A 22,934-nucleotide genomic window follows, 5' to 3' on the forward strand; every position below is an offset into this window, starting at 1 on the left:
ATTAATGAAATATTGTGTGATGATATTATTCAAGAAATACAGGGTTTTACATATATATAAATCCTTACATGCAATATGGTAAACGTTACGTTACATGGAAATCACCTTACCAAAATAGTACGTACCACATATTACTCTAAATATTTCGTAAGAGATATCAGTTCATGTACAAGGTGATCGATTACATATATTTCATCACGATGAAAGGGAAGTGGCTCAATATATAGCAATGAATCCAATGATATCCCCGAACCCTAGGCCGTAGCAATGTGCCTCAAGCTTTTTCGAATTGGCCAAACCAGCTCAAGGACAAATCACGACAAAAGCCACATGGTTAATTTTTCCTTTTATTTTCCCTTTTCGCAGGGCGAGGATGTAGAGGGCATTCTTAATGAACACAACTAGGCTATATCGTACCTTCGAAAGTTCAGAACAACTAAAGACGGCAACCAGCTTAATTTATTAATTTGAGAAATAACGCATTGTTCTCCCGTTTGTCGCACTGGCTTTTGTGAATTGAAAGAGTCAAAGAGCTTCATCGATCCTTTTGTCATTCTCTTATTGTTAATTTGCTAGAAAGCATATTATTATAATAAGATTTTGATGCCGTCGCAAAAACTCCGGACCAAGCATCATGGCTTGTCTTGTTGATCGTCAGCATCATATATAGTGATTCTGATTCAATATCCCAAGACATTTAATTGGTTGAAACTTTCAATCATGTTCATAGCCTAAGTTGGAGTAGCTAGCTAGCTAGCTAGATCAGATGGAGCAATGTAAAATAATAAAAGTGAATAAAGAAACCCTGAATAAAAAATTTAAAAAAAAAAAAAAAAAAAAACTCGCGAGCATAAAATACTGTCCCAACCTGCTGACCAAACGTTGGCAGCTTGTATTGACTGTCATTTGGTCGAAACATTCGTCCATGATCCTGATCATATACTTGCATTTGATCAAGAGCTTAGGATGGTCCCACGGGTGCTAAGCATATGTGAGCCGGCCGTTTGATCGAGTTGATATTAATGTGGTACTAGGATTCATAATTTGGAAGTGCCGGCGAATACTGATGAGGTCAATCGAATCGACCAAGTAAACCAAATAAAGAATTAAAGAAAAGCTATGAAATAAGACAACGCAGCTACTCCTAGGCCTTGCCATCTACCTGACCTTCATTCATTGATCTCTCTCTGTTCTTCAACCATGAATGTCTCCAACATATGTTCTTTCCTTCTTCAACCTCAAAGAATCCATTCTCTTCATCTCAATCTGCTCTTCATCTTCTTTTTATTGCTGCTTCCCCATGCAAAATCAATTTCCTTCAACTTCCCTAGTTTCCCGACAAATATGAATAACATGACATTCCTGGGTGACGCATTCACGTCCGGAGGAGCTCTCCAACTTACAAAGAATCAAATTGACGCCAACATCACATTCAGTGCGGGTCGTGCCTCATATGCTGAGCCCGTGCGCCTTTGGGATGCCAAGACAGGGAGGCTTACAGACTTCACCACCCACTTCTCCTTTAGCATAACCGCTGTTAATCAGTCGGATCACGGAGACGGGCTCTCCTTCTTTATTGCGCCATTTCAGTCTGACATCCCTAAAAATTCAAGCGGCGGGTATCTTGGACTGTTTGGTTCGGCAACCGCGCTCAACAACTCTTTGAATCAAATTGTTGCAGTTGAGTTTGACACTTACCAAAATGATTGGGATCCAAGCGATGATCATGTCGGAATCAATGTCAACACCATTGTCTCAGCGGCAAATGTCTCGTGGAAAACTAGCATGAGGACAGGGTCAACAGGAAATGCATGGGTAAGTTACAACTCAACCACCAAAAATCTAAGTGTCTTCTTAACGTATGCTGATAATCCAGCCTTCAATGGGGATTCTATCCTTTCATATGTTGTTGATTTGCGGAATGTTTTGCCGGAATGGGTTAGAGTTGGTTTCTCCGCAGCTACAGGTCAGTGGATTGAGTTGCATGCAGTAAGTTCTTGGTCATTCGATTCAACCTTGGAGACCAACGATGGGAAGAAAAACAGAATGGGGTTGGTGATTGGTTTAACCGTGGGTTTTGGTGTATTGGGTTGTGGATTTGGTCTACTTTGGTTCATCTGTTGGAGAAAAAGGGCCGGTGGGAAAAAAGAAGATTTGGACGGAGATATCGGTATGGATGACGAATTTGAAAAAGGAACCGGCCCAAGGAGGTTCACTTACCGTGAGCTTATCCGTGCAACAAAAAACTTTGCCGAAGGAGGGAAGCTTGGAGAGGGAGGATTCGGAGGCGTTTACAAAGGTTTGTTAAGTGAATCCAATACAGACGTTGCTGTTAAGAGGGTCTCAAAGGGATCAAAGCAGGGGAAAAAGGAGTACATAGCAGAAGTGAGAATCATTAGTCGTTTGAGGCACAGGAATTTGGTTCAACTAATTGGTTGGTGCCATGAAAAGGGTGAGTTCCTTCTCGTCTACGAGTACATGCCTAATGGAAGCCTTGATACTCATCTTTTTGGTGGGAAGACTATGCTGACATGGGCAGTAAGGTACAAAGTAGCCCTTGGATTGGCTTCTTCTCTGCTCTACCTTCATGAAGAGTGGGAACAATGTGTTGTCCACAGGGATATCAAGTCAAGCAATATCATGTTAGACGCAAATTTCAATGCCAAGCTCGGCGATTTTGGTCTTGCAAGGCTTGTAGACCATGAGTTGGGCTCACAAACAACTGTTTTGGCCGGCACCATGGGCTACCTAGCGCCGGAGTGTGTCACCACCGGCAAGGCCAGCAAGGAATCCGATGTCTACAGTTTTGGGGTGGTTTCCCTTGAGATTGCATGCGGAAGAAAACCAGTGGAACCCAGAGCAGAACAGAGCAAGGTAAGGCTGGTAGAGTATGTATGGGATCTGTATGGAAAAGGCCAGCTCCTTGAAGCTGTTGATAAGGGATTAAGTATGGAATTTGATGAGAAACAAACGGAGTGCTTGATGGTCGTTGGATTATGGTGTTGCCATCCTGATCCAACCAACCGGCCGTCGATAAGGCAAGTGATAAATGTTCTTAATTCTGAAGCTCCCTTGCCAAACCTTCCGTCGAAGTTTCCGGTGCCAATGTATTTTGCACCTCCAATGCATATGTGTAGATTCTCCTATACATCTTCATCTGCTCTCACAGGGTCATCGAAAGATCAGACGCAGTGTTCGTGTAGCAGTTACTCTACTACTCATTCATCTGCTTCAGCCGGCTCTAGAACAGCTCTTCTAATTAACTCAGGCAAAACTGATGTGTAGTACGTACCATTTGTTAGGTTTGGGCTTGTATTGTAGATGTGTACGTAGTTTGCTTCAATAATTTTTTATCCTACAAATTATTATGAAATTTAATCAAGCAGTTGATGATGCAGCGGTGGGTTTGAGGGACACATCAGGCATTGGTGTTTTGTCGGGGATAGATGTACGTGTATTGGCCGTGTAACTGTCATCAAACTGAATATCGATCACAAGGCTTAAAATGTTAAAGGCCCAAGCCTGTCGAGCTGTCTCTAAACAAAAATGGTTTCACACTTGTACTCTCCTAAAATGTTAAAGCCCAAGCCTGTATGATTTTGGAGATGTGACCCTTTTAAAAAGAGACTCCTAGATATTGTCCCTCGGCCATAGGATCTGAACCATTGATTATATTTTATAGCATCTAATTATGGTATACATATATAGTGTTAGATCATTTAAAAGTTTTAAATAGCATGGTAATGTAGGCAACACATACAATATTAGATCATGTAAAATTTAATCTAAACCATGAAATAAATTCTTTCCATTTGATACTTGTCGCATGGCGGGCTTGTAGCCCTTTTATTATTCTTCATGTAAAGGGTGCTTGGGTTGGCGGTTAGCCTATGGTGATTATTTCTACATGTATTGTCTTTAATTGCCGTTAGAGTTGTCTCTGGCCTTCAATACCGAGCGCAAATCGTCAGCTATTAGCTTCAAAGATCTCATATTTTAAAATTTCCTAAAAGCAAAGATTATATCTGCATTATTAATTTAAAAAGGCTATTCAAATTATAATTATAATTATTTTTTTTTTTTTTAAAGAAAAAAAGGCTTATCAAATTATACTTTTAGCTCTCATAAATCACTTATAAAATAGAATTTTACACAATAAAGAATTAATATGAGACTTAGCACTAATATAATACCTTTACAACTAATGCAGGAAAAAAATCAAACACAAGATTTGAAGATTATTTCTTGAATAACTAAGAATGGAATGAATCATATAAAATATTTGAAGAATATTTTTAGAATAATATATTTTACTTTCTATACAAATATCGATTATTTTTGTATTTTTATTTCTTTCTTTTTCTCTAAGTATTCTACTTGGAAAGTACTTAAACTTTGCACATATAAAGACAGGTCTGTATTATTTTTTAAAATCAAGTTTTTGAAGTATCAATTAAATTTTAAGTTTTTCAGAGTTATTTCTCTGTTTGCTTATTTAGGACAATTAGGGATTTTCTCTTTCCTATTTGTTATTTTATCTCTTCCTAAATTTCCTTTTCTATCTTCAATTCATGGTTTATGCTGATATCATACGTTGAATTCCCTTTTATATCTTCTTGGGGTGAATTTTCATGACTGGTGGTCGTGGTTAGCGTGGACAGGTTCTAAATGAGGAAGTTCTCTACCATGAACATAGTATACAAGACGTAATGATTGAAGACTTGCAAAAGCAGGCTGCAGAGTAACCCAACTTCTAGCGGCGCAACACATGGATACGAAATGTGATATTGACGGTCCCAATTCAGAATCCAATTTCGAGAACCCGTATCACAATCCTATTCTGGTTTGGGAACACCATGGTCAGGATGAAGAATTTGTTGATGAAGAGTTCCAAGAAGACGAGTTCATTGATGAGGAGTTTAAACATAGAGATGTTCATGATGATGTTGAACATGAAGATGTTGAAGATCCTTCACAAGGATTCATGGATTGGGATTCTCCACCAACTCATGATATCGATATCAATGATGAAGATCTTGTGGGAGATTCTTTGTCGTATGATCAAGAGAAAGAATCTGTAGTAGATTAGGTCTCTCCAACAATTTATGACGACATCTATCCTAACGAAGAGAAGTTATTGAATGAGGTAAGTTTTCTGGTTGATACAATAAAATTTATTGAAGAAAATAATGATTACCATATGTGTTTGATGAAAGTCCACATAACGAGGGATTTCAGTTGAATAATGAGGAACTTAGTTATGTTGATTTCATTGGGATTGAAAAATTTCTATCAAATTCACCTAGTAATAAGTTGGATGTTAGTTTCGGCGTGTTTGTTGACAAATTTAATTTTTGTGGTCAAGAAATAATTGATAATTCTTTGAAGACTTTTATGGAGCATGAATTGGAGAAAATAAATGAAAGACGTGAGAAGATTGATTTATTTCAATTTAGTGTGAGGCTAGTCGTTGTGATGGGTTGCAACTTATTTATCTTTTGGTTTCAAGTTACTTTAGTATTGAAAAATACGGGATGGAATGAATTGATCGGCCATCCAAAAGATCGAGGTAAAGAAGATTCGAATTCAATGACGAATTCTTTCCAACCGAGTGAGACTAATGTAGGAGAAAATCATACATGAGATTTAAAGATTATTTCTTGAATAAAATCAGGCCGAGAATGGAAAGAATCGTACAAATTCTTTGAAGAATATTTTTAGAATAATATATTTTACTTCCTGTACAAATATCGGTCATTTTGTATTTTTATTTCTTTCTTTTTCTCTAGTATTTTGTTAGGAAAGTACTTAAACTTTGCATGTATAAAGGCAGAACTGTATTATTTTTTAAAAATTAAGTTTTGAAGTATCAATTAAATTTTAAGTCTTTCAAAATTATTTCTCTGTTTGCTTATTTGGAGCAATTAGAGTGTTATCTATTCCCTATTTGTTATTTTCTTTCTTCTTAAATTCCCTTTTCTATCTTTAATTTATAGTTTCTGCTTCTATCATACGCTATCAAAACAATCTTAATTGTATCCTGCGTCAAGAACCCACCTATATTTAGTAGGACTTAAAAGATCTTTATGATTATTTGTTATCGCAGGTGGTGGTAGGAGATATCAAAAGATGAGATGTGTTATTTGTACATATAATATTGTACACACATTTATATTTGATGTGCGACCCATTTTATAGACCCATGCATTTGGAATGAGTTCAACATATATTCATGAATTTCATACCAAATGTGAATGTGTATACAATATGTTTATAAATATCTTTAGCCTCAAAGGACTTAACTAGCTACCTACATCTGAGAGACTGTCGCCCCCAGGAAACCGGCCACAAATGTCAGGCCGGCTATACCTACATCTGAGAGACAACGCATGCAGCAAAACAATTGATGTCATGTGAGGCATCTGTGTCTTTTTTCAGCCGTTTGTTTATAGCTCTTGTCATGTACCGAAATCTTACGCCACGTGTTGGGGTTACTTGGAGGATATCGAGCACCAACCACGTGACTACAGTACAGAAGCTACCAGATGTGTTCTTGTTGCCTTTCGAGAATCAAGAAACAACAACCTTATTTACCTGTTCTTATTTGTTGGATAACAGATGTGTGACTAATGCCACTTTTGACGTATTTTAAATGATTAAAATTTTTAATTTTTTAAGTGATTGATATAGAAAATTGCTTTAAATATGTTATATATATAATTTGTGTGAAAATTTAGTGTGAACTAGCTAGCATTAATCGTGTCAAATTCAGTAGGTGAATTAGTTATCAAACAAGTAAAACAGACACCAAGGTCGATCTCTTTTCCAAGATAACGATGTCGCCTGTACTTTCTAAATCTTTGTCAACGTTAGGCCAACTAACGAAGAGGCCTTACAGGAAGACAATATTATTATTAATGAGCCAATGTATTTAAGAAATTAAAAAAAAAAAAAAAAAGCATTTAAGAAAAAGGTGTAACGTAGCACTTCGAGTGAATTGGTTTGTTTTGTAAAGAAAAAGACAGCGAATATACAACAAGGGATCAAATATACCCTGCGATTTTCTATAATAGCAAGGGCATGCAATTTTGAGAATTCAGGTTATTATTCAAAATGAACGGCCTGAATTTAACCACATCATATTTTTGATCTTAAGGAAACAAATTATTTAAGAATGTGGTTGGAGTAGGTTAACCACTCCCTTATCATTTGAGGATGGTGTCCGGCCACTCCAAAGGTGAGGTACACCATCCCTACGATTTGTGAGGGTTGGAAGGATGATCTTATCCAACCAATTAAGAACCAGAGGTTGTATGTATAAGAGAACTAAAGAAAAGCTGCCCATTTATTGAGTCGAAAATAAATAAATAAATAATCAGGATATGGAATATTAGATGAGGTTTCGGTCAAAAGGAGACACAAAAATAACCTAAAAGAATGGTTATCTGAGCATCAATCATATAAGATTTGTCAAATTTTTAACATTTTTGTTCTCTATCGTTGATTAAATTAAAGTTGCATTCTATTTGGAAAAGCTCCCCATTTGAAGTGTATTTAAATATTGTGCGTTAAAGCAGGTTGAGCCCATACTTCACTGTCTTTCGTAATTTAAAATTGGAAAATGGTACAATTCTCACCCTTATCCCACCCCAATCCCACCAACTCTAAGTGTTTTAATTTTTTTATTTAATAAATCAATTTTCAACTTTTTATTCTTAGGGTTGGTGGGATTGGAGTGGGATGGGGGTAGAAATTCTAGCACTTTCCTTTAAAATTACTCCACTTCGAATCATAGGTGCTCTATAGCTACGCTTAAGCGCACTAAATTAGTATTTCTAAACCACAACATAAATGAAGCATGATATTCCATACAGCATTTTCTTTTTGATATTTAAAAAATAAAAAATAAAGAAAATAGTATTTAAATGGTTAATAACTAGCTAGAGAAAGACTGGGAAGCCGGTACTATATATAGAGTGCATTTGAATAAGAAAACAAAAGGGTAGCTTAATTCTTTAAATCTAGATTAAAATTCTTGAAGTTTGTAGGTAAACTTAAATTAAGAGTTATTCAATGTTAAACACTTACGTCCACCACTTTAAATAATTTCGGTCTAAGACTATATTGTATCTCATTGACTTGATTGTTTACAACACAAAGGCCAGTATCTATTTATAAAGTAGTGATCGAGTAAGTACAAATGTGGTAATTATTTTATTACAATTTAAAGATTTGATTACAATTAACCCGTAAATAAAGAATATTTCAATATCAACCAAATATAGAACATACAAAAATATATAACGAAAATTCAAGAAATTCAGTAGGGTGAGTGCTCTAAACCATAAGAGAGCAAAAGAATTATTTTTGCTATTTGCTGTCATGCATTCTAGCTCGTAGAAGCAGATCGAGAGTAGTGGGTCAAGAGTTGAGAGAACCTTTTGTGTCGGGAGGCCCTCGTGACAATGTGACACCCATATTCTCCATATGTATATATATGTATTAATTCAATATGTCCTTTTGGTGAAAGGTACTCTTGTTCTTTGTGTGTGCCACAAGACAATGTAAAGTCACATAGTCACATGATGCCATGGATAATTAATGGCGACCTTCGTAAGTCTTGCGGTGGGGTTTAATTTCACAGGTAGGTTTGTGATTAATTATATTTATCATAATTAATACTCTCAATTTCGTCGCTCATGTCTGCAGTGGGTTGAAACCTGAATGTTGAACGTAACATTTTTCCTCCTTAATTATGAGTTTCCTAGATTCAACACGTTCAACAAAAAAAGACAAAAAGATCGAATATTTACACCCTTAAAGAACTTCCTTTGTATATATATCATTATTATATATTAAAAACGTAATTAATTATTATTGATCACGATCCCTTATGGAAAAATACATAGAAGTTTTTACACCACTATATATTTTAGTTCTACTTTTTTTCAAATATTAAAAAATCTCCATCTACTTAATTGTTAGTTAATTAAGTTATTCCAAGTTGGTTATCGAATCTATCACAGAGAGCCTCCAAATCTAGCTATACGAGGAAGGAAAGTTAATAGATTGTGTATGTTTTTTCTTCTTTTTTTTTTTTTTTTAAAAAAAAAAATAAAAAATAAAAAATAAAAAATAAAAAATAAAAAATAAAAATGGATGGACGAGTTAACTCACTTGAGATTTGAGTGAGTTAACTACTGCACCAGATCTCAAATTTGTCAAATAAGGAAGCGGTTGTGCAAAATACAATTCTAGAAGGAGGAGCAGTTACCATGCATGTCATAGATTCAACCCGGTAATATATACCGGAATTTGTTCAAAAAGAAAAAAGAAAAAAATTGTCAAATAAATTTGGTATATATATTTATAATATAACGGAAGTCATATAGAGTTGATTCAATGTACATAATTAATCTTTGCCAAATTTGGACGATTTTAGGAAAATTGTTAGATTTTAACAAAACTAGGGTTGAATTTGTCAAAAGGTACCCAATAACCCAACACTTTCCTGGCCTGTAACAAATTCCTAGATGAAAAATGATAAATCTCCGTATAATAGACGACAGCAGTTGAAACATTGCATTTGTAAGACACAAATTATGTAACGAATTCCTAAAGTTGTCCAAAGTTGGCACAGATTACATTAAATCAACAACCCCGCCTATAGCTTCCTATGACCACGTGATACTTTTTCTAGGACTAAATTACCCTTTTTCTTCACTTAAATGCATAACAAAAAAATTTAAAAAAAAATTTAAAAGGGCCGGTAAGAAGAGTTTAACATATATAAAATAAGAAGTTGGAGGCCTTCAAATATTCCTTCAGTAGTAGTGCTGTTATTAGATGTCATTTGCATGGCGTAATATATCGATCTCTGCATGTTCAAGGCTCCAAACATGCAGAATATGTAGAGTCGATCAGTAATTAAGACCAGTGAGAAATGCATATATATTTGGCATCTATTACAGGTACACACCAAGTTCCTAGGAAAGAATTATTATTCGATATGCATGCATAGATTTTTTTTACCATTGACGTCTTCTTTACCATTTCTATCATTTTTTCAATTTATTTCTGTTGTTCTTTCCAAAAGCGCTGTTCAGGTTCTCTGTATATATAAGAAAGCCTTTGAGTTTTTTTTGTTATTGTGAAAGTGATTTTCAGGTGATCAGTATGGAGAAGGTAACCTGGAGTAGGCAATGGGGTTCGCTTGTTGGGTGCTTAGGAGCGATTTTGCTGGTGTTCTTCTTCTTTGCTGATCATTCTGGTCAGAATACCTCAGCTAGGTTCATCCTCTCATCTTTTGCTAGCTCCCTCTATTTACCACAACGTGCTTTGCCCAAGGCGAGAGAGAGAGAGAGAGAAGGAGAATTGGAGATGTCTGAGAGTGTTAATAAGAAACCTGAAAATGCAACTGTGGCAGCTTAGAAATATACTTTTGTTATTTTATTTTATACTTTTAATTATGTGGGGGCTCCATAAATATTCAGTCCATTATTCTCATTTTTGTCGCTGTTGCCTATGTTTGTGATGATTCAGAGCCTTATCTCAGAGCTAGTACTGTTTAGTCTGTCATATTTATGTGGGTGGAATTGTAGAAAAAAGTTGTCCTACATATTCACCCGATCATAAAGAGTTAAAGATCACATGCTTACCTCGAGCAAAGGCCATTCTGTGACTGCACAGTGTCTGGCCCCTTCTCATTTATGTGGCCTGGCATGGCCTCTTTTTTCGTTTACCTTTATCTTTAACCGCACAAGAGGAAGACGATTGGTGATCATGATAATACTCTAAAAGCGAAGGTTTCTTGTTCATTGACATTAATTAGTACGGCACGCTGAATTGATTTCTTGTGTTTTTTAAGGTTTATATTTTACATGTTAATAACAGTGGATTCTTTTGGTAACTTTTTTACATATAATGCAGGAGAGTTCTATGGAGCGCCAAAGGCCAAAAATCTCTTGAGGTGAAGCTGTATACCGACAACAATCAGCTGGTAATTAAATGCATTAGTTCTCCCATTTTTCATATGTTGTCGATAGGTAGAAAACAACATAATTTTCGTAATTAACTATAACAAGGCTAGCTGCATGCCATTGAAATTGAATCAATCCATTGTATTTGTTAGAACAGTTTTGGAAATACAGGCTGAATCCCACTTCGATTCTTATAAAGTCAGCATATATTTAGAAATAAAAATATAGCAACAAACTAAGGTTTTGAAAAGATTATCTCTCCGTTTTTCCACGTTTATGTGGCGGTTGAAACTAATCTTAACTACAGTATTTCAAATATTCAAATTTTAATATCTTGAAATTTGTATCCCTCTTTATGAGCTATTATGATGGATAGTTGTTATCCATCTAACAATTTATTTAAATGAAATTTAGTGGAATTTTATCCCCAACAGTATTTATGTCTCTACTGATCAGTAAATCTTTTCATCAGGTGATGTTGGATAATGGCCTCGTCCAAATCAATTTGTCAATACCGGATGGTCACGTCCTGGGGATAAACTCCAATGGTATCCCTGACCTACTTGACGATCATAATGGAAGAGAAGATAGAGGGTACGTACCTACATGAATTCACTTCCTTTTTAAAATCTAGCTAGCTTCTATATTTTTGCATGCTATAATCTTTTTCTTTGACAAAATCTAGGTATTGGGACGTAGTTTGGAATGAGCCAGGAGGTCCAAGTATCTTTGAGAGGTAACTAATTAATTAAATTCTCTCCCCTAATTAATCAACATTTGCATGTGTTAATTTGTATTAATCTAGGTAGGAAAATTACTTACGCTTTTCCCAAACTGAAATTATGTACACCAATTATTTGCAGAACAGTAGGAGCAAACTTCACAGTTTTAACCCAGAATGAAGACCAAATAGAGCTTTCTTTTAGTAAGATATGGGATATTTCGCTTCGTGGAAAAAGTGTTCCCTTAAATATAGACAAAAGGTGCGTTTTCTATCAAGTCTTTTTTCCTTGAACATTAATTGATAATCGATCTTAGTCTAAAATTATAAACCTTAATATATATATATATATATATACATGTAACATAATACGTACAGGTACATATTGCGGCGGGGGATTTCGGGATATTATTCATACGCAGTGTTTGAGCGGCTTGAAGGATGGCCGGAGGTGGAGATTGATCAAATTAGGATTGTCTACAAGCTCCGAAGTGACAAGTAATTAAAATATATAGTGAAATAATTTTAAATTTCCAATTTTGTTATCCACGTGGCAACAATGGAAGTTCGTGATGAACATGGTATTTGAAATCAATTGGTCAGATTTCGCTACATGGCGCTATCGGATGAGAGGCAGAGGATCATGCCAACAATGGAAGACCGTGAACATGGTCAGCCCCTCGCCTACCCTGAGGCCGTTCTTTTGACCGATCCAAGCGACCCTAAACTTAGAGGAGAGGTACCCTTAAATCCATTATTATATGTTAATAATAATAATAATAATTTATTTTTGGCATTGCCTTGATCGACCCGTGACACTGCGGGCGCAGGTGGATGACAAGTACCAGTACTCTTTAGAGAACGAGGATAATAAGGTTCACGGATGGATATCCGCCGACCCACCTGTTGGATTCTGGATCATAACACCCAGCAATGAGTTCCGTACAGGGGGGCCCATCAAGCAAGACCTCACCTCCCATGCCGGGCCCATTGCCCTCTCTGTAAGTCCCCCCACACCTGTCATATCTCACGAGTCACGACCACATATTTGTCTTCTTGTTTTGTTCTGTTTTACAACAGTAGAGACAGAGTCCTTGATCATCTGAATTTGGGTGTTTGTGTGTAGATGTTTGTGAGCACTCACTATGCTGGGAAGGACTTAGGGATGAGCTTTGAAGAGGGAGAGCCATGGAAGAAAGTTTTTGGTCCCATATTTGTGTATCTTAACTCACTTTCCAGTCCTCCAAACAATCCCCAACGACTTTGGGCAAACGCTAAAGAGCAGGTATAAATTAAGTCAGGGGTGTCGTTTTCCTTTGAATTTATAACTGAATTATTAACTAACTAACCAGCGCTTGATTTTCACCAGATATTGAGCGAAGTGGATAGCTGGCCATACAATTTCACCCAATCGGAAGACTTCCTTTCTTCTGATCAACGTGGAACGGTTGCGGGTCAATTGCTAGTCCTTGACCGGTACGTCACTTATAGTAGGTGCTTGCATAATTTCTCCGGTATACTCACGATGAGAAATCAATATTTTAGGTACATCAATGAGAAACTAATGTGGGCGCAATCTGCTTACGTGGGCTTGGCGGCTCCCGGAGAAGTCGGTTCATGGCAAAGAGAAAGCAAGGTAATTTTTGGTCGTCATTTCTTATTGACTAAAGTTTTGAGATAATAAATAATTTGACTATATTTTTCCCTTGAAATGACGAAGAGAGATGAGATCAGACACTAATTAGCCCTAAATTATATTTCTTTATTAATTTGTTTCAGGGTTATCAATTCTGGACCCAGGCTGACGAGAAGGGATATTTTATAATAAAAAACGTACTACCCGGGGAGTATAATTTGTATGGATGGGTCCCTGGTTTTATCGGTGATTATAAGAATGATACCATGATTACTATTAAACCAGGTTAGTATATGCAGATCAGGATCCTCTCCATTTCAAATGTTTAAGATTAAATTTATATATTATCAAATTATTTATAATTTTAAATGACGAGATATTATGCATATTAAAATCTTGACAGGTGGGGAGGTCCAAATGGATGTCCTTGTGTATGAGCCTCCAAGACATGGTCCTACTTTGTGGGAAATTGGGATCCCAGACCGCACCGCTGGAGAGTTCTATGTACCCGACCCGTACCCGACGCTCATGAACAGATTGTACAACAATCAACCAGCTCAAAAGTTAGTCGTCGGTCACACGTTATTGCTGTTGTAATTTTAATAGAAATTTTAATCGTTGCTTAGTTTTAAATAATTTTGAGTCGCAGGTTCAGGCAATATGGATTGTGGGAACGGTATGCAGACTTGTACCGTTATCAGGATCTCATATACACAATTGATGTTAGTGATTATCGGAAGGATTGGTTCTTTGCCCATGTTACCAGGTATATATATTTGCTTTGGACTCAAATCTTCTCTAATTATTTGCCGACCGAATTACAATCAATTCCGTAAAGCCGAATAAGTTTCGATCTATTCGGACAAATGGGTCTCATTGGAGCGCCCGGTGCAGCGTTTGTTGTAATTCTTAGTTCTAATATTGCATTGCAGGCGAATAAATAATGGGACGTATGGAGCAGCAACATGGCAAATCGTGTTTGAACTTGAAAGTGTGAACAACGACGGAAATTACACACTCCAGTTGGCCTTGGCGTCGGCCAATGAAGCTGATTTGGAGGTATATATATATATATATTTTATTTGTGGTTAGTATATATTTTGCTTAATTATGGATTTTTCTGGTGATTAATTCCATGGGTTGTTGATAGGTTCGGTTCAACGATGCGAGTGCCATGCCTTCACACTTTTCAACGGGACTTATTGGAAGAGAAAATGCCATCGCGAGGCACGGCATTCATGGATTATATTGGTTGGCCAGCGTAGACGTAGCAAGTAATGTATTGCAACAAGGAAGCAACACAATATATCTAACACAATCGAAGAGCAGAACTCCTTTCCAAGGAGTCATGTACGACTACCTTCGTTTAGAAGGGCCTCCGGCCTCCTGAAGGGCCGGTGAACTGATCGATCATATACAAGATTTTTTTAGATCTCACTTAATTGCCCCTTGGAAACACACACAGACACCATGACATAATAACTGTCTTGTATATTGTAGCTATATAAATGAATATTAATTGTTGGTTATATAATTATATTGTAAGGCTGGCTAATTAATTAAGCATCATTAATCTTGCCCCTTGAGTCCCAAAATAAAAATAATTTCCATGTAATGAAAGTATAATAGATGGATTACTTATTGTTTTATGCTTATCGTTGTTGCGATTGAGCCTTTGGAAGTCTTACTCTTATTTTTCCTTCATATTTTCCCTTTTTACAATTCATATTTTCCAACACATTTGGATCTTAAATAACAAAAATAAATTATAAAATTAAGATTTCAAAATCGAATTGAAATAAAGAACAAGGGATCCTTGGTATAAAATTTGTGTCTTAAATGTGAAATTAGCAATTCATATTGTTCTCCTGTTCGGAAACAGGGGAGTTTCCAAAGAGGGCACCGTTACAACAAATCTGCTATAAAAGATGTCATACATACACCTAATAAAAATGGGACTTTTGTTTCCTTTTACACTTTGCATAATTTGCCTTTCTTAAAGTTATACTGATTATCCTTTTTTTTTTTTTTTTTAACGAAAGGTCTAAATATTTCATTAATCAAAAATCACAAGTAGAGAGCTCTTAGAGCACAAAACATAAAGCCCTGCAAAAACATATATAGCCGCATGCTATGAGGTTACAAAGTCATAGATACAAACAAAATTCTTACAATAGATTGCTATCTATGCTAACCCGTGTACAAAAATAAATAAAGAGCAGATCTGCTCCAAGCAGACTAGATCTAAAACAAGGGTAGTCAAATATCCAAAAAAAAATGTATTTAAACCGGCTGTAAGAGATAACTCCTCACACCAAACTATCAAAGCCATGAGATAACCTTTCACACTAAACTATCCAGACAGTGAGGAATAACCCCTCACACTTGATTACTATTCATCTCATATATCGTCCATGATGACAGATTTATGGAGAAGAAAACTCTTATTCAAAGCAAAAACATAATCAGCAAATAGCAGCAGCGGTCATAGATAAGATGAATGACATAACACGGAGTTAGATGGACGAATGCATAGCGAAGATACCAAAACTGCTGATATGGTTGAAGAATACCTACAACCAAAAGAAAAAATCAGAATGTGATCGGAAGAGCGTGAGCGGGGAGTAGAAAGAGAAAGAAAAATGACTCGGATCTGTTTTATGAGAGTTTTTTTTTTTTTTAAGCTAATTGTAAAGTAAACAAACCACGTTGATTAGTTATACTAATTACTTAAACATCAACGTTACTTCTACCTGCCCACTGCGACAAACTCTTCTCACTGCATGTAACCTCCACACATGGTCAACCGTTGTAACAAATATTTCGTTCAAGTCAATAAAACTGATCATTTTTAAGAATATATATATAGAAAATTGGCATTTAATGAAAACACATAAGGCATCTAATTAATTAGAGTAATGATTCACTATCACTTAAATATACAACTTTTCACCACCTTACTTATGCGGCAAGGTAGTCACCCACTACTTTTTGAGTTTTTTTTATTTTTTAAAAATAAATTAAGGTGAGGGACCACCTTGCCACATAAACAAGGTGGTGAAAAATTGTATATTTAGGTGGTAGTGAATCATTACTCAATTAATTAATGCATGGCGTGCCTAACCCAGATGGCCGGGGTCATAGAAGCGTAATATTTTACTGACAATCATGGTTATAAGTATTGGCTGTTTGCTCTATTTTAATTAGTGAACCAATGCTCTTAACTATGGGAATATAGAAGATGATATTCGTACCTTCTATATATATATATATATATATATATATACACATTTTGCCCTTGGCTGTTACCTCATTGATCACATCAGCCGAACAGAGGAGACACCATATGCGCGCATCTCCCTCTTTCTTTCTATATAAACTAACCAAAGCTTGGTGTTGGCAAATATCACTCCTTAATAACTTGAATTAACCAACATACTGATCAGCTCTCTAATTCGATCTAGCCTATAAATATGAACAAGGCACCAGAAGAAGAACACCCCGTGAAGGCCTTTGGGTGGGCAGCTAGGGACGCATCTGGGCATCTCTCGCCCTTTAACTTCTCTAGAAGGTGATCAGTTCTACTCTAGCTATCTCTAGCTAACAGTACTGCTTGCATGCATCACTTTAACATATATGCGTTCATAAACATTCACTAGCTACTTTAAAATCACTACCAGTAGCGATGACGATGACGATGTTTTTGTGTTAAAATGATTATATATATGCAGGGAAACAAAGGATGATGATGTCAGGTTTAAGGTGTTGTATTGTGGAATATGTCACTCCGACCTTCACAGCATCAAGAATGAATGGGGCTTCTCTACTTACCCTCTTGTTCCTGGGTAAATATTTCCTTCCATACAATATTCAATTGATACCACAAGTGTGTAACAGTAACTAAAATAAAAATATACACTTTTTTGCTAACTAGCTAGAAAAAACTTTACTTTATCACTCTTGATCTTTCATTATTTTTGTAATCATATCCATAAACTTAAAAAAATGTCAATTTAGTCTATTCATCTTTCAATTTCAACCTCCGTTGTACATAATTTTTCGTTAAATCCTCTCAAAATTCTTAAAATACCCCTCATTTTTTTTAAAAAAAAAATAAAATAAAAAAATTACAATGATTTAGACGTTGGTCAGGATTTAATAGAATTTGCAAAAATACTCAAGCCTGAATCTTTGAATTTTTTGATTTAACGAAAAATTATAATGGATTGGTAAAATTATATATATATATATATATATATATATATATATATATATATATATATATATGAAAAATAAATACAACAAATTGACACTTTTAAAAGTTTAATGGTATGATTGCAAAAGTGATGAAAAATATGAGAGTAATAAGTTAAGTTTTATCGGCTAACTATTTTAGCTACTGTATTGCATGAGATGTTCACGAAATCTTAAAACTAAAATTATTTGTACCAACAATTTTTGCCACTTTTACTTTTCCAGACCGATAAAAAAGTTGTTTTACCCAAAAATCATGGTTGTAGCTTTTCTTTTATTTTTCTTTTTTTAGGTTGGAGAAGTGAGAATTAAACTCAATCAAAAGGAACTTGAGGAATTTTCTCTTCTTTGTCGCTTAATTTTGAATTCAATTTTATATGTTCTTCAAATTTCATTTTTTAACTGTAAGTAGATTATTATTCCAAAAGTTATGCCCCGGAACTCGCTTAGTTCCGTCTTGGTCACATAACAAGATCCTGGAATATTTTTGTTTTCTCATTTATGAAATTCCAATTTAGACTCTTTAAGTTGTAACACTCAATTACAAAGTTAATTATGAACCAATTTTCACGGTCATCAAAACCATAATATAAGAAAACAGAAATTTTGAGAACGAAGTGAAAACAGCTTTCATCTGATGTCGAAATCAAAATATATGACCGTTTTAATTACTTCGCCTAAGTCTATATTAAACAGCATATACCACTTTGAATTCTTATTTAACACTGAATTTGTCTATCAATAAAAACCTAACCATTTGGATCGATCCTGGCCATTATGGTCATAAGATCATGAATATCATTAGCTGCATGTACGTCATACCAATCTCTCTCTCTCTCTCTCTCTCTCTCTCTCTCATTTTTCCTTCTTTTTTTTTTTTTTTTTTTTTAAATTTTTTCCACTTGTTTTTTCTTCTTTAATTAATTTACTCTTTAACTTTTCTGAACCATGTCAACAGAAGACGAAATGGCAAAATAATAAGTTTTCCTTTCCGCGTTAAAGGTTTTTTTAAGTCTCCTGATGTCGACGTACGACCAACTTAATTAGTGTGTACGTATATATATACCGCTGACTTTTTTTTTTTTTTTTTTTTTGTTAGAAGCCTATTTTTAAAACCCATCTTAATCTTTGTTAAAAAAAAAAAAAAAAACAAAACAAAAAACAAAAAACCATCTTAATCAGGTCTATCTTGTCACTATGTCCTTATACTGTTAAATACTCATTTTTTTAGTGTTCAATAAATTAATGTAATCTTTTGAACAAATCAACTTTACGTACAAATTACAATTATCAGTGTAAGAGACACTAAAACCATGGTGAATTTCTGTTAGTCGCTTAATTTATACTCTACACAGAAGACTACGCAGAATAATATATAAAATGTCCTTGAAACAATATCCTTAATTAAGAGTACTTGGACCAAAAAACCTTTGGATTTTGGCTTTAAAAGAAAAGAAAAGAAAAAAAAAAAAAAAAACTTTTTAAAATTGTTAGACCGACATAAACCTCATAAATAAACACAAACAAACAATCATGAGACCAAGAAAGTCATGAACATTTTAAAATTATAATAATAAAAGATAAAAAAAAAAAAAAAAAAAAAAATAGCATGATGTTGGATTTTTAACTTGCAGGCACGAAATTACTGGGGAAGTGACAGAAGTAGGTAGCAAGGTAAAGAAAGTTAAAGTTGGAGACAAAGTGGGTGTTGGATGCATGGTCGGTGCATGCCACTCCTGCGAGAACTGTAACAAAGACCTTGAAAATTACTGTCCCCAATGGATACTCACCTTCGGTTCCGTTTACCATGATGGAACAATCACATATGGAGGCTACTCAGATACTATGGTAGCTAACCAGCGCTACATAGTCCGATTCCCGGATAACATGCCACTTGACGCTGGTGCTCCCCTTCTTTGTGCCGGGATCACAGTGTATAGTCCCCTAAAATATTTTGGTTTAGCCGAGCCAGGTAAGAACATTGGAGTTGTTGGCCTAGGCGGGCTTGGTCACGTGGCTGTCAAATTTGCCAAGGCTTTTGGGGCGAAAGTGACGGTAATTAGCACCTCCATTAGCAAGAAGGATGAAGCTTTGGAACATCTTGGTGCTGACTCATTTTTACTTAGCAATGACCAAGAACAAGTCCAGGTAAATATTAGCTTATATTATGAGAAACTTCACTTATCACTCTTAATTTTCATTACTTTTGTAATTATATCCTTTAAATTTTAAAAAGTATCAATTTAGTATATCCATCTTTTAATTTTTTTGAATCTGTTAGAATTTTCCGTTAGAATCCTATCAAAGTTTCTAAAATAATCATTATATATATATATATATATATATATATATATATATATATATATATATATATATATATATATATATATATATATATATATATATATATATATATATATATATATATATATCCTTACAATTTTTTTTTTCCTAAAAAAAATGGAGATATTAATGGAATACTGACACCCGGCCCCTCCATTAGAATTTAACGAAAAATTATAACGGATAGGTGAAATTGAAATTAAGTTAAAGATAAATACATTAAATTGACACTTTTTAAAGTTTATGAATATAATTTAAAAAGTGATGAAAGTACAGTGATGGTGATAAGTATAATATTGAAGTTTTTCCTTAGTTTATTTTCTTCGCATATCAATTTTGCTGTGTTTGATGGATGATCTTTGTCCAGGCTGCTCAAGGCACTTTGGATGGTATCATTGACACAGTATCTGCTCCTCACCCTATTTTGCCATTAATGGGTATATTGAAGTCTCATGGAAAGCTTGTTATGGTGGGTTTACCGAACAAGCCGCTGGAGCTATCTGTCTTTCCTCTAATTACAGGTAATTCCTCCAAAAAAAAAAAAAAATACAGATTTTTTTCCATTCTTATCCACATCTTGGTGATCTTCTGCTTTATACATTAACAGTTATATATGGAGTTAATAAGATTTGTTGAAATAGGAAGGAAGATGGTTACGGGGAGTGGCATAGGAGGAATGAAGGAGACACAAGAGATGATTGACTTTGCGGCAAAACACAACATCACCGCAGACGTTGAGGTTATTTCAATGGAGTATGTCAACAAGGCAATGGAGCGTCTTGCTAAGGGTGATGTTAGATACCGATTTGTCATTGACATTGGAAACACCTTGGATGCAACCAAACCTTGAAGACTACTATCTCGTGTCTTTATTTTCCTGTATTATTCCAATGAATTTATCTAAAATTTGCTTAGTTTTTGCTTGTAATATTCCTAGTCGAAAATCGTGTCCCTATTATCATACAGAGGAAACAATATATGGACAATAATATTCTATTTGTTTAGGCGTAAAATATTTTTTAAAAAATATTTTCTTTATTTTTTGGTGTTTGGTGCAACCTAAAATGATTTTCAGTGAAACCGAAAAATCTTCTTTAATTTTTAAAAAACGAAAATCGTTTTTTGAATTTAAACTCTTCATTTTTGCATGCACGTTTGTGGAAATCTGCCACTGCTGGGCATTAGAGTTTGTTGGTATCCTGAATCTACCGCCGAAGGTCCTCGAATTTTGGGATTCTGTCACCAAAATCCGGCCATGTAGTCAAAATCTGTCCAAATATGCTGGAATCTGGCCACTGTTGCCGGATTATGGCGACCCAAATTCCAGCATACTGGCCGAAATGTGGCATTTCCAATAGGATTCCGGCCACTGGCTGGAATCCTGCCTCTTGCCTACCAAACTCTGGCAAAGCTGGCCAAAAATCGGCCGGCCGATGCCGGAATCCACACAATGTTGCCGGATTTTGAAGAAACTAGCCGGAATCCGAATCTGGCCACTATCACCAAAATCTCGTTGTCAATCATTTTTGCCGTTGATGATTTTTTCGTACGAACTGAACGCCTTAAAAACATTTTCAGGACAATCATTTTTTTCTGAAAAATGATTTATCTAAAAAGATTTTACGACGAAAAACATTTTACGTCAAAATAAACGGAACAAAAACTAATACAGTATGGATATTAGAAGCATTATCAGATAATGTTTAAACATTATCAAACATTTAACACATACATATAGTCTGATAATGTTTTTTAAAATTAATATATATATATATATATATATATATATATATATATATATATGGTTTTATGTTGGAAATGGCAGTGTACCACACTGTAAATAACCAAGGGAGCTACTTTCCTTTCTCTTTTAATTCTTATTTCACCTTACAAACAACTTACACTTGTCTATAACCTTAACTTCGAATTTCTAGCTTTTTGCCTCTTCTAATCATACTGCTTGGCGCCATTCAGCCGCATTCACGGGTGTACATGTGAATTGAGGCCTGAAACTCTTTTACAAAAATGCCTTTCATTTCTTGGAGGAATATATATAATTTCCTAAACAATTTTTTCTTTCTTTCATTGATAATTGTAAAAGAATAAAAACACCAAAGTGGTCACGAGACGCGCACATAATTACTTTTTCATCCATTTTAACGATTCTTGCTAATGGAGTGGCTTTTTTGTAAAGGAGAAATAGTTTGAAATGCCACTTAATTTGAATGAAAAGGAATTTTCCATCTATAAATAGCCAACTCAATGACAAAATTTGTAATTTACAATTCTTCGATCTTCTGCTCTCTTTTTCAAAAGCCTTCTATATATCTTACAAAAATTTCGTGTCTCTTGGCTTCTGCTTTTTTGCTGAAATAAGATTCTAACATTTTTGCCAGAATAGAAAAATCTAAGGATACGGTTGTGGATTGATTTCGTTTTTTTTTTTTTGCAAAACGTGGTCAAACATCAAAATATTTTCAAGGCTAGCTCCATTGCATGTATTTTGGGGGCATATTATATATGTTGTAATTCGTGCACACCGGCCAATTCTGATCAAAGTAACGGCTACTAGCCGTTACTCTTCAACTGATCAAAGCTCTCTCTCTGCATGTCTAAGTTCAGCAGCTCAAGCTTCCTCTGCATGTCACAGTTCAGCCCATACTGCTGCAGCAGCTCCTGCACAAGCAATGGCCATCCTGTACAACAATGGCCATACTGTACAACACTGCACCATACCACCAGATCACTCCAACCATTCCTCAACATACATCATGCTACAAAGACAATAATCCTTAGATCTTCCTGCATGTCCTTTCTTGATTACTTTGTATTTATTTAATCTTTCACACTTGTGTATATAATTGTGCTTTGAGGCACACAATCAATTAAGCAATCATTCAAAACACTTCTCTCCCTTTTCAAATTCAACAGAATCGGAGAAAATGGCATAGTGACGGGCCTTAGGAGCTGTCGTTTCGATCGGAGTCCTATAGGATGGGAT

The 22,934-nt window shown here is 35.1% G+C and overlaps 3 protein-coding genes across 6 annotated transcripts; all 3 read left to right on the forward strand.

The window, feature by feature from the left end:
- Positions 1–1,063: 1,063 nt before the first annotated feature.
- Positions 1,064–3,699, forward strand: LOC133851862 (L-type lectin-domain containing receptor kinase IX.1-like). Its single transcript, XM_062288463.1, has one exon. The coding sequence runs from the start codon at positions 1,201–1,203 to the stop codon at positions 3,283–3,285; it is 2,085 nt and encodes a 694-aa protein (XP_062144447.1). The 5' UTR covers positions 1,064–1,200; the 3' UTR covers positions 3,286–3,699.
- A 6,135-nt stretch (positions 3,700–9,834) lies between these two features.
- LOC133851604 (rhamnogalacturonate lyase B-like) lies at positions 9,835–14,773 on the forward strand. 4 transcript variants are annotated; one of them, XM_062288094.1, is made up of 17 exons: positions 9,835–9,971; positions 10,158–10,289; positions 10,930–10,999; positions 11,452–11,573; positions 11,665–11,715; positions 11,843–11,962; positions 12,079–12,198; positions 12,304–12,439; positions 12,531–12,701; positions 12,827–12,985; positions 13,070–13,176; positions 13,246–13,336; positions 13,480–13,621; positions 13,740–13,899; positions 13,986–14,102; positions 14,269–14,395; positions 14,487–14,773. In XM_062288094.1, the coding sequence occupies exons 2-17, from the start codon at positions 10,177–10,179 to the stop codon at positions 14,724–14,726; spliced, it is 2,046 nt and encodes a 681-aa protein (XP_062144078.1). In that variant the 5' UTR covers positions 9,835–9,971; positions 10,158–10,176; the 3' UTR covers positions 14,727–14,773. The 4 variants fall into 4 exon arrangements, with proteins under 4 accessions (XP_062144078.1, XP_062144077.1, XP_062144079.1 ...); XM_062288093.1 differs by having other exon boundaries at positions 10,168–10,289; XM_062288095.1 differs by lacking the exons at positions 9,835–9,971; positions 10,158–10,289 and adding an exon at positions 10,667–10,805.
- Positions 14,774–16,710: 1,937 nt separating this feature from the next.
- On the forward strand, positions 16,711–20,935 carry LOC133851799 (probable mannitol dehydrogenase). Its single transcript, XM_062288378.1, has 5 exons — positions 16,711–16,907; positions 17,068–17,181; positions 19,225–19,738; positions 20,301–20,454; positions 20,575–20,935. Exons 1-5 carry the CDS (start codon positions 16,810–16,812, stop codon positions 20,781–20,783), a joined length of 1,089 nt encoding a protein of 362 aa, XP_062144362.1. The 5' UTR covers positions 16,711–16,809; the 3' UTR covers positions 20,784–20,935.
- The last annotated feature ends 1,999 nt before the right edge of the window (positions 20,936–22,934 follow it).

This window comes from Alnus glutinosa, chromosome 12, assembly GCF_958979055.1.
Source record: "Alnus glutinosa chromosome 12, dhAlnGlut1.1, whole genome shotgun sequence".
Classification (NCBI taxonomy): Eukaryota; Viridiplantae; Streptophyta; class Magnoliopsida; order Fagales; family Betulaceae; genus Alnus; species Alnus glutinosa.

Excerpts from the sequence above, each read along its gene's own strand:
- LOC133851862 (XM_062288463.1), top strand. The coding sequence starts at position 1,201 with ATGAATGTCTCCAACATATGTTCTTTCCTTCTTCAACCTCAAAGAATC.
- LOC133851604 (XM_062288094.1), top strand. The coding sequence starts at position 10,177 with ATGGAGAAGGTAACCTGGAGTAGGCAATGGGGTTCGCTTGTTGGGTGC. Across the intron at positions 11,000-11,451 it reads ATACCGACAACAATCAGCTG|GTGATGTTGGATAATGGCCT; the intron begins GTAATTAAATGC and ends TCTTTTCATCAG. Across the intron at positions 13,177-13,245 it reads CAATTGCTAGTCCTTGACCG|GTACATCAATGAGAAACTAA; the intron begins GTACGTCACTTA and ends TCAATATTTTAG.
- LOC133851799 (XM_062288378.1), top strand. The coding sequence starts at position 16,810 with ATGAACAAGGCACCAGAAGAAGAACACCCCGTGAAGGCCTTTGGGTGG. Across the intron at positions 19,739-20,300 it reads ATGACCAAGAACAAGTCCAG|GCTGCTCAAGGCACTTTGGA; the intron begins GTAAATATTAGC and ends ATCTTTGTCCAG. Across the intron at positions 20,455-20,574 it reads TGTCTTTCCTCTAATTACAG|GAAGGAAGATGGTTACGGGG; the intron begins GTAATTCCTCCA and ends TTGTTGAAATAG.